Source organism: Kogia breviceps, chromosome 14 (assembly GCF_026419965.1).
Source record: "Kogia breviceps isolate mKogBre1 chromosome 14, mKogBre1 haplotype 1, whole genome shotgun sequence".
NCBI classification, from domain to species: domain Eukaryota; kingdom Metazoa; phylum Chordata; class Mammalia; order Artiodactyla; family Physeteridae; genus Kogia; species Kogia breviceps.
This window is the reverse complement of record NC_081323.1, coordinates 12,449,344-12,460,290: the sequence shown is the minus strand read 5'-3', so window position 1 is coordinate 12,460,290 and position 10,947 is coordinate 12,449,344. Positions and strand designations below refer to the sequence as shown.

Genomic DNA, 10,947 nt, shown 5'->3' with positions numbered 1-10,947 from the left:
ACAGCCCTGTTTTGCCATTTCTTCATTTTTTATACACCAGGAGGCCCCCAGGAGAGAACCACCCCGAGGCTCCCCTCTCTGATGGGCCCTGTGCTCAGCAGCAGCGTCTCTCATTCCACGAGTGGCGGGCAGGCCTGGGGGTTGAACGGAGCAAGATCCTGGGATCAGACACCACGCTCTCCAACTTTGGCTCTGATGCTCCTGACCCTTGTGAGCCTGAGTGAGCCCTCCGGCCCCCCACCTCCTCCATCTCCTCCACCTCCACAACAGGAAGGTGCTGATCACGGAGCCCCTTCCTTGGGAGGAATCAAGGAAGTGACATGCACATGTGAACACCACGCCCAGCACATAGTAGGTGTTCAAATAACACTACACATCACACCGAGTCTCCAGTCCCAGACAGGCACGAGGATCCCACGCCTTTATTAATCGGGAGGAGAGAGGCTAGATTTCCTCTCATGCCCATCAGGCAGGGTCAGACATTCTGGCCGCTGCCACTGCGTCGGACCCAGTTGGGACAGAGAAGCGGCTCATGGGTGAGGGAGGCATCGTGGCCTGGGCCCCTTTTTACAGCTGAGGCTCTGCACACAGGACCCTGGTCTGGCTTGGCCCCTGCCAGGACACAGACTTGGCAGCCCTTCCCAAGGCCCCCCAGGCGACAGCAGCCAGGACCCCCGCCAGCTCCCTGACAGCGGGTGGCATGACGGATGGAGGGGCAGCCCTGCCACCCGCACCTGAGCTCCCCCACCCCCGGCTCCTGGCGGGCTGGTCCCCAGGAGCCTGTAGCTCCATCGTCCTCCAGCGTTAGCCACACACCATGGAAACAAGTCCCACCTGCCACGGTCACCCCGCGTTCTTTTCCTAAGAGCTGTTTGGGCCAAAAGCCAAGCAAGAGAGCGGCAAGTCTGTACAGGCCCCCAGGGCTGGCCCTCCTCCAGCCTGTTGGCCTGCAGTGTTCCTCTCCCGGGAACAGCCCATCCCCCGCCCTGTCATGGTGTCTGAGACCCCCATTTGTCACTCCCACAGTCAAGGGCGGCTCTGGTGAAGCACTGATAGGTAACTGGGGGCAGCTCCCCGTTACCCATGGGCCCCCGTGCACTGTGACGTACATGTCCCTCAGCAGGGCCAGAGAGCGGGGGACAGAGGATGCATAGGCTTTGATTGGAGAGAGGGTGACATGGCCAAAAGGATCTGGAAAGATCTGGAGGCCAAACCCAGGTCAGCAGGGATGGACCCCATGGTGGGCATTCTGGGGCAGTTCTGTCCTGGGAACCTGGGCCTGGAAACTGCTGGAAGGCAAACAGCAGGGAGGACAGGGCAGTGCCCTCCCCCCATGCTGGGCAGAGGCTGGCTAAGGCCTGCCCAGGAGGGGAGTGACTTGTGGGACCGGGCCCCTCACTGGGGCCCCGCGGGACTTCTGGGCAGGAAGGGAGAAGGGCCGACCACTGCCGCAGTGGTTCAGGGAGCGGACCCTTCGCCCTCCCCTGCTCCTTGCACCCAGGACCTGCCCCTGGGCCACGCCCCAGCTGGGCTCAGATCACAGCCACTGTCCCTGTGAGAGGGTTTCCACGGCAATAACGAGATGAAACTGGTGAAGGTGCTGAGCCCCTGCACTTCCTCACCTCTGTCAAGGAGAATCTGGAACAGGAGGGCCACGGCTGGCAGGAGCTCTGCTGAGTCATCGGGGTCCCCGCCCAGGCTCCCCATTCAGCTCTGCCTGACTGTGAACAGAGACCTGAAGGAGGGGGGGAGGGAGCTGAGGGGGTTCCTGGGGAAGAGCATTCCCAGCACAGGGAACAGCTTATGCAAAGGCCCTGAGACAGCTGCCTGGTGATTTCAGTGAGGCCAAGTAGCTGGAACAGAGCGAGTGAGGGGGAGAGAAGCAGGGCCGGAGGTCAGGGAAGGGGTGGGACAGGGGTCGAGTGGGGTCTTGTAGGGGATGGGGGGTTGGGCTCTCACTCAGAGTGAACTGGGCAGTCCCTGGAGCGTCTGAGTGAGGAGGGACATGGCCTGACTTAGATTTGACAGGATCCCTCTGGCTGCAGTGGGGGTGACGGGTGAGCGTGGCAGCAGGGATACCAGTGAGAAGACAAGGACATTCTAGGCCAAGGGTGATTATCTGGATCAGGGTAGTAGCAGTAGATGTGCACAGAAGTATCCAAGCGTCCAAAATCCAAAGCAGAAAGACACGGGGCACAGAGAGAAAAGGAATGTTCCTCACAAGCCGTCTCTTTTCCAGGGAGAAAAGACTTTCCCAGGATCCCTCAGAGCACAACGCTTACATCTCATTGGTCAGACGTGGGTTAACATCCACCAATCCCAGCAAAGGGGTGGGATCCTATAATTGGCTTATATCCTCAGGCAAGACCACCTTCATAATTTGCGGGGGCCAATGCAAAATAAAAATATAGAATCCCTGGGACTTCCCTAGTGGTGCAGTGATTAAGAATCCGCCTGCCAATGCAGGGGACACAGGTTCGAGACCTGGTCTGGGAAGATCCCACATGCCGTGGAGCAACTAAGCCCGTGCACCACGACTACTGAGCTCGCGCTCTAGAGCCCGCGAGCCACAACTACTGAAGCCTACACGCCTAGAGCCGGTGCTCCGCAACAAAAGAAGCCACCGCAATGAGAAGCCCGCACACCGCAACGAAGAGTAGCCCGCGCACAGCAACAAAGACCCAACGCAGCCAAAAAATTAATTTAATTTTAAAAATGTAGAGCCGCTTGTTCAAAAATTATTACGAATTTGAAGACTGTGACAGCAGAGACTTAAGCCAATCACGGGCTCTTCTAAGCACAGATCCCTGTGGAACTGCCTAAGTCACACACCAGTGAAGGCAGCCCTGACCCCATGATTCACCCCCTGGGCTGACCATGGGCGCCACCCCCCCCCCCGCCGCCGAGACAGACTGCAGGAGGGAGGGCAGTGGGGAGGTGGCACCCGTGTTGGCTGCAGCCTCAGCAGCATGAGATAAGGGTACATGAGTTACTGTGTCCGGCTTTGCTGGTCCCTATAATGGGGTAATGGCCCAGGGAGCTGCTGGGAAGACGTGAGCGACACATATCAAGTGTTTAGAACAGTGTCACTTATTATTTTCATTACCTCTAGGGACGAGATCTGCCTCATTCCCAGCCTATTGGTGTCACTCAGTTGTAACACCAGGACTCCAGGAGAATTTCTCTTCCCCACCCCACCACCAGCCGGAGTGCCTGCAACTCCCCAATCAGCCACGTACGTCATCTCCAGAAGAGCCTTGAAGCCCCTGCTTTGGAGTTCATCAGAGAGGTGGCCGCAGAGAATAGACAGATGTATAATTATATGTCACCATAATGATACATATTTCATAAAACACAATAGGAAAAGCACAACATATTATAGAAATAAAATGTTATAATACCACTTTCACTCTGGAGAGTACTCTCGGCTTACTTTTGAGAGCATTCAAATGGACAGGCCTGGTAGGCGGGGAGCTATGATTGCTCTGTTTTCATATGAGAAAACTGCTTGTCCTTTTTGCTCAAAACCCCCCATGCCTTCCCGATTCTAGACGTGAACTCCAAAACCACCAGCCACCTATGCGCCCTGGTCCCTGCCTGCTCTGTCGTATTCTCCTCACCAGCCTTCCTGCTCCAGTGGTCTTCTCACTCCTCCTCCAATTCACCAGGAGAATTCCCACCTCCAGGCCTTTACACCTGCTGTTTCTTCTGCCTGGAACAAGCTATCTGCTCGTTACGTCTCCATTCATGGGAGAAATATAGATCAAAGGAACAGGATAGAAAGCCCAGAGACAAACGCACCTATGGTCAACTAATCTATGACAATGGAGGCAAGGATATACAATGGAGAAAAGACAGTCTCTTCAATAAGTGGTGCTGGGAAAACTGGACAGCTACATTTAAAAGAATGAAACTAGAACACCCCCTAACACCATACACAAAAATAATAAAACTCTTAGAGGAAAACATTGGAAAAACATTCTTTGACATAAATCACAGCGAAATCTTTTTTGATCCACCTCCTAGAGTAATGGGAATAAAAAGAAAAAATAAATAAATTGGACCTAATGAAACTTAAAATCTTTTGCACAGCAAAGGAAACTAGACAAGATGAAAAGACAACCCTCAGAATGGGAGAAAATATTTGCAGACAAATCAACGGACAAAGAATCTCCAAAATATATAAACAGCTCATGAAGCTCAATATTAAAAAATAATAATAACCCAATCAAAAAATGGGCAGAAGACCTAAATAGACATTTCTCCAAAGAAGACATACAGATGGCCAAGAGGCACATGAAAAGCTGCTCAACATCACTAATTATTAGAGAAATGCAAATCAAAACTACAATGAGGTATCATCTCACACCAGTTAGAATGGGCATCATCAGAAAATCTATAAACAATAAATGCTGGAGAGGGTGTGAAGAAAAGGGAACCCTCTTGCACTGTTTGTGGGAATGTAAATTGATACAGCCACTATGGAGAACAGTATGGAGGTTCCTTAAAAAACTAAAAACAGAATCACCATATGACCCAGTAATCCCACTACTGGGCATATACCCAGAGAAAACCATAATTCAAAAAGACACATGCACCCCAATGTTCACTGCAGCACTATTTACAATAGCCAGGTCATGGAAGCAACCTAAATGCCTATCAACAGATGAATGGACAAAGAAGATGTGGTACATATATACAATGGAATATTACTCAGCCATAAAAAGGAACAAAATTGGGTCATTTGTAGAGACATGGATGGACCTAGAGACTGTCATACAGACTGAAGTAAGTCAGAAAAAGAAAAACAAATATCGTATATTAACGCATATATGTGGAATCTAGAAAAACGGTACAGATGAACTGGTTTGCAAGGCAGAAATAGAGACACAGATGTAGAGAACAAACGTCGGGACACCAAGGGGGGAAAGTGGGGTGGGGGGTGAAGCGGGATGAAGTGGGAGATTGGAATTGACATATTTATACTAATATGTATAAAATAGGCAACTAATAAGAACCTGCTGTATTAAAAAACACAATAAAATAAAATTCAAAAAAACACATAAGAGATTCTGAACATTGCTCTTGGTCCTTCAGAGAAGTCTAGGACAGGCTGGCTAGAAGACCAGAAGTTCTTTTTGAGGAATTGAGTTGTATGTCCTCTCATCATAGGTGGGAGAACTAAGGCACAGAGAATGACAGGGCCCTGCTCAAGGTCACATACCTCATCAGGGGACTCTAACTTAGGCCCTGCTGTCCTCTTCTCCTCCCAACCCTCCAGGGATGTTACTAGTGCCCAGAGAGGGGCAGCTTTTGGCTAGGCTTTCTGATTCACCTCCCCTCAAAGCCCCGAAACCCTGGGGACTTAAAACCGAAGGCCCTGCAGTTGCTCTCAGAGGCTCGGTCAGGACAGCCTGGCCCAAAGCACCACCTGGTGGTCAGCGATTCCAGGCAGGTCAGGGCTCATGGCAGTGGAGGGGTGGACATTAGTAACTGCAGGTTCCTGGTCACAGCCCTCAGGAGCACCTCACTTCACAGTTTACAAGGGTCTTTCACATCCTTCTCATACATCCAATTGCAAGGGAAGAAAGAAGGGAGAGAAGGAAAAGCACACAAGGGAAGAGAATATAAAAACAGAGTGCAGCTCACAAACATATGTTACAGGACAAAGAAAAAAAAACTAAAAAGTTGGGAAGGAAAGAAAATGGAGAGGAAAGAGATAAAAATAAGAAAGAGAAACAAAGACAAAAATGTTTAATAGAGAAAAAGAAAATACCCATACCAAGTTAGGCCAAGCTCAGGCCAGAAGGGCAGGGGCCAGTACCCATCATCTAGACAGTCTCAGTCCCTGCCTCCAGGCTGCCTCTGTCCCAAATGTGGGCACCCAGGAACAAGTATTTGGGTTGGAAGTCAGCTAGGCAGGACTCGGCAGGACTCAAACCCAAGTAACCGCAAGCTCTGGGCACTACAAGGTCCCTAGCGCCATCTGCTGGAACGATAGGGCATTGCATGTATCCCCTGAAAGTTAAATTTGGGTGTGAACGTCTCCATTTCTCAGAGAAGGAAACTGAGGCTCTGAGAGAGATGGTGACTTCCCCGCAAGTACAGCAGCCTGCCAGGTCAGGGGCAGGTGAGGGCATCTGACTTCAAAGGTCTCGGCCCAGGCCTTCCCAGTTCTCAACAATCCAGCCCAGTCCCAGAACAGAGCCAGGTGCTGAGCATGTGGTTAGAGGCATGTGCCTTAGGACACACACAGCTGGGGTGTGGGTTCCTGGCTCTAACAGTTATGAACCTTCTTTCTTTTATTTAGCCATGGTTCACTGATGCCTGGTACTGGGCCAGACACTGGGCCACAGCAGACAGGATTGATGTGACTCCTCTCAGGGTGCTTTCACTGATGGAAGAGGAAGATGGTAAATATATAAACAGTTAAATTTAGATAAAATCACAAAGTGGCCAGCACACTCCATCCCACCTTTGGTTTCCTGAGTGGCCCCTAACACAACCTATACCAAAGGACCTTATCTGAGTCAGCTCTGAGGCTCAAAAGGAGCAGAGAACCAGGGTTCGAGAGACTCATCAGCTGCGGAGACTCACCCACCTCTTGATGCTCCATTGGTCAGCACTGCAACTCCTGGTCACCAGCTCCTCTCTTAGCCGACATCACCATGGCAACTCCAGAGGTGAAGATCTGAATGGTCAAGAGGCCAGCGCTGGAAGGGCCATCCTGGAGCCGAGCAGGTGAGGTAAAGGACTGTGTTGAGCCAGGTGGGGGATGGAAAGCTGGCACATTGCCCAAAGGCAGTGGCCACTCCTCGGCTCCAGTGGATATGTGACCAGGCAGGACACGTGGTACCACAAGGGCCACTGGTACCAGAGCTTCTGAATTTTCAAGACAAACCCCAAATCAGAATTTGGAAGTGAAAGCTGCTGGTTCTTAAGTATGAGTGTCTAATTCAAAATTATAAAAACACCATATCGGGAAAACAAAAACAAAACCCATGTCAATTTCCAAGTTTCAGTCCACTGGCTGCCAGTTTGAGACCTCTTGTCTCTTACAAAACACCCCCCTGCTGTAAGCAGCCCTTCATACTTCACTTTGTACTGAGAGAGAGGCCTTCCAGAGAAAGAAACAGCCCTGGGCTTCCACCTCTGTTTGCTGATGCAGCTCTGTTGTCTAACAAGGAATGTGACTCGCTCAAGGCCGCAGAGACCCCACTTCTCAGCTCCTAAACCAAAGCTGCCCCTGTCCATCACCGCAGGAGAACTCACTTTTCTCATTGCAGGCCCTCAGGGTGCAGAACGGGCAGACACTCCTGCTTCCTGTAAAAGCGTCTGCCTGGAGGAAGGCATCAAATCCTCCCTGTTTGACCCCAAATACAGATCGAGGTGATGGCTGTCCCCTTACAGTGATTTTCCCTGTATCCAAACACTGGCTTCAGATAATCCAAACAATCAGTCCATCACTGGGCCCGAAATCCCACCAGGATTCACTCTGGTCAATTACAGTATTGAGTCTTTTGAAACCTGTAATTGAAAGACACAAGGCTTTCTCTCTGGGAGGAACCCAGTTTGGGCCTGGAAAGAATGAGCTCTGGGACAGGTAGTTTCGAAGGAAAAGAGATTAAGAGAGAAGGGGCTCTCTTCCAAAATGGCAGGACTTAGGGGAGTCCCGAGTGTGGCCATGATAGTGGGGGGCCTTCAAGAGGAAGGCACCCGAAAGAAGCCTTTCATAGAAGTCAGTGTTTTCCAAAGCGTGGGAAAGGAGGGAAAGAAATGAAGGAGGGAAGAGGTCAGGATGAAGGAGTGGGGAGGCAAGGAGGGAGGGAGACGGAGAAAGACAGGCATGGGGCAGGCCTGGCAAAACAGGTCTGCAGGCCAATTCGGCCCACGGAATGAGATTTCTCTGACTCGGCAGACGGACTCGGGCAGCTTCATAAACACGGCTCCGGCTTGGGCCGGTGATAAGGCACTCACAGCATGGGACCCAGGAGACCACAGGTCCAGGTGGGCAGGAACAGCATCAGTGCTGGCGTCTGTTCTGATTGGTCCGCTTGCGGCCAGCGTGGATTCTGATTGGCCAGGAACCCGCCCAACCACGTGTTGAGTACTTGGAACTCCACTCCAGCGGATTCCAGACCAACCGGGCCTTGCAAGTTGGGGCGGAGGATGGCTCATCCCTCAGACCCACCCTGATCCGTAGGCACATGTGAGACAGAGAGTCCTAGCATGACAGCAGAAGGAGGCAAGGGAATGCCTGGAAGAACAATCACATTTTTCCACCATCACAGTGAAACAGGAACTGAGAATCCAAAATAAAGGTGAAATACATATAAAGACGGTAATTTTCCTGGCACACCTGAATAGCAGAGCCACGGTACAATCTTGGGTATTCCTCACCAGTCCCCTGCAAGGGAATATATATACTGCCATTTTAGAGAAGGAAACTGAGGTTCAGAGTGGTAACTCACTGAGCAGGGGTCGCTGCCTCAAGGACCCTGACGGTATCGAAGCGATCGTCCTCCGTGCCATCTTCAAAACCGTTGCTCACTCCGCCTGTGATGCTGGCCGGCCTAGCCACCTCCACGCGACCAGGGATGGCCCCAAAGGAACTCGCCACAGATCAGGATCTTTGTATTATAAACCGACTTTTAATAATAATAATAAAAAAATCTATCATGAATTGAATGAGAAGATCTGTACATTTCAAAGTAAACCAGTACACGACGCCCTTGCCCTCGGGGGCCCCTCTGCGTTTCTGCCATGGGGTCCTCGTTTGTATCTGTGCCACCTCTGTCCTGCAACAAGCCCACCTCTTGCAATCTGGTGTACGGTGGCAAGAGAGGGAAGGCGGCCCCTGGGGGTACAGGGGGCCAAGATGCTGATGGGTCTTCAAGCCTCCAGGGCAGCGGGAATCCCACACCGGATTTCACCCATCAGCCAAGGCTGGAAAGACTCCTCCCTTCTGTCCCAGCTGTGACATTTCCCTGCTGGCAACAGAACCTAGAGGGGACAAACTGCTGGGGGGGCGGGCAGAGGGGGGATCCTGTGTGGGTCCCTGTGCCCAGGTGGGCAAGGTAGCTTCCTGTCTCTCTAGCTGGCTGAGAAGTCCCAAATGCCCTGCTCTGAGTTAACATCAAAAAATAAATTACAGAAGGTACCACTCAAGTGTTTCCCGGCAGCCCTTCTACCTGCAGAGGACAGACACCAGTGTAGGACTGCCTCTCCAATGGATGGTTCCACCCCTTCCAGCCCCCAGGCCTGGCCCAGCCACCTCTCAAACCCTTGTAGCCAGTCGTTCAAAGAACAAAGTAATTCACCCTGATACAGACCAACTGCTGGGGAACCGAGGGTGGGTGGGAAAAGGAACCCTAGTCGATACCAGTAAGCCATATCTTAAGACCCTAATATTAAAAAGATGAAATACTGACATCTTTTGAATTTTCAATAATTTAGTTTTTCTTTTTCTTTTTTAGTAGAACTGGGAAAAGCTGTCAACACTACCTTATGCTGGTCCCCTGTTAGACAATATAGCTTTCTTTGAAATTTAAATGTCAAATATATAATCGCGCAACCTGGGGGGAAAAAAATCTCAGCGATACCACCAACAACATAGAAACCCCAAAATATACCATAGAGAGTTCACGCCATATAAATAAAGTCAGAGCAAATCTCGTGCCCAGGGCTGATGGCTCCAGTTCCAATGGCGCTGATGGTGGAAGCCGGTGTGGCTTTCGACCGTCCTCTTGGTAACAGGCGTCGTGCCCTGTCCCTCTGTCTTTACTGGCAGAGGCCCGGCTTTTCCGAGTCCATCGGGCAGATTAGTACAGGGTTAGGGGGGAATCTGGAAGCTAAGGTGAGGAAGAGGAGCAGACACATGTGGTCGCCTGGAATGTGGACATAGAAGGAAACCAGAGGTTTCCAAAGTGCAGGTTGAGCCATCCCGAGGGAGCTGGGGCCGCGGGCCTCCAGCTGCGGTGCCCGTGACTTCTCCCCTGTGTTCTGGGGACCTGCAGGCCGGAGCCCAGGCCCTGGCTGCACCCATCAGTTCTGTGGGTCCCCAGCAGCCCTCGGGCTTCTGGCAGAAGTGTGAAGAACATGCCAGCCCTGGGCCGATCCACCAGCTCATCCAAGAGTGGGGGCACTGCTTATCTTCCCAGGAGGTGATGGAGGAGGCCGGACAGATCTTCAAGCAGGCGGGAGAGGAGGTCTCGGGCCAGCTCTGGAGAAGGCCACACGGCCCCTTGTGTCCTCCCAAATCCCAGCTCCAGAGGGCGCAGCCAAGCACCAGGCACCTCAGTGCCTAGAGGTCTCCGTCCACCGGCGGCTGGCAGAGGCGGTAGAGCCTGGTGGATGGAGGTGAAGAGGATGAGGCGCAGCCGGGCAGGCCCAGGCCTATTGTTATTATTGCAACATATGATTCATGTGAACGTGTAATCCATGCCCAGAAAACGAAACTCAACAGGTGTAAAAAGATGCAGAGTGAAAAATTATTGATGCCACCGACTTTCCCCTAGTGCTACAGTCCCCGCCCTACAGGAGTCTTGCTCCCTCCAGACCGGCAAGGGGTTTACCCAAACAGACACATATATGTGCGCATGTTTGTGTTAAGATACTTGAGTGGGTGTGTGTGCCTTTTTCCACGCTAATGGTGGCAAAGTAGACCCAGTACTCTGCCACTAGAGTCTTTTACTTAATATATCTTGGGGGCCTCTCCCTGCAGCACATGGGGAGCTACCTTCGTTTTCTTTCTTTTTTTTTTTTTTTTTTTTTTTTTTGTGGTATGTGGGCCTCTCACTGTTGTGGCCTTTCCCGTTGCGGAGCACAGGCTCCGGACGCGCAGGCTCAGCGGCCATGGCTCACGGGCCCAGCCGCTCCATGGCATGTGGGATCTTCCCGGACCGGGGCACGAACCCGTGTCCCCTGCATCAGCAGGCGGATTTCTCA

General features: G+C 51.8%; 1 protein-coding gene and 1 long non-coding RNA gene across 9 annotated transcripts in view; both read right to left on the bottom strand.

Annotated features, from left to right (window-relative positions):
• Positions 1-1,694: 1,694 nt before the first annotated feature.
• On the bottom strand, positions 1,695-7,831 carry LOC136792519 (uncharacterized). Its single transcript, XR_010836421.1, has 3 exons — positions 7,273-7,831; positions 6,602-6,882; positions 1,695-1,735 (listed from the first exon to the last, which is right to left on the bottom strand). It is a non-coding gene; the product is annotated as an uncharacterized lncRNA (long non-coding RNA).
• Positions 7,832-8,631: 800 nt separating this feature from the next.
• PREX1 (phosphatidylinositol-3,4,5-trisphosphate dependent Rac exchange factor 1) overlaps positions 8,632-10,947 on the bottom strand; it is a 194,972-nt gene continuing 192,656 nt past the window's right edge. For all 8 annotated transcript variants that reach the window (XM_067014051.1, XM_067014052.1, XM_059036024.2 and 5 more), the window contains one exon: positions 8,632-10,346. In XM_067014051.1, the coding sequence (XP_066870152.1) occupies positions 10,304-10,346 (43 nt within the window). In that variant the 3' untranslated portion in view covers positions 8,632-10,303. The remainder of the gene's footprint in view (positions 10,347-10,947) is intronic.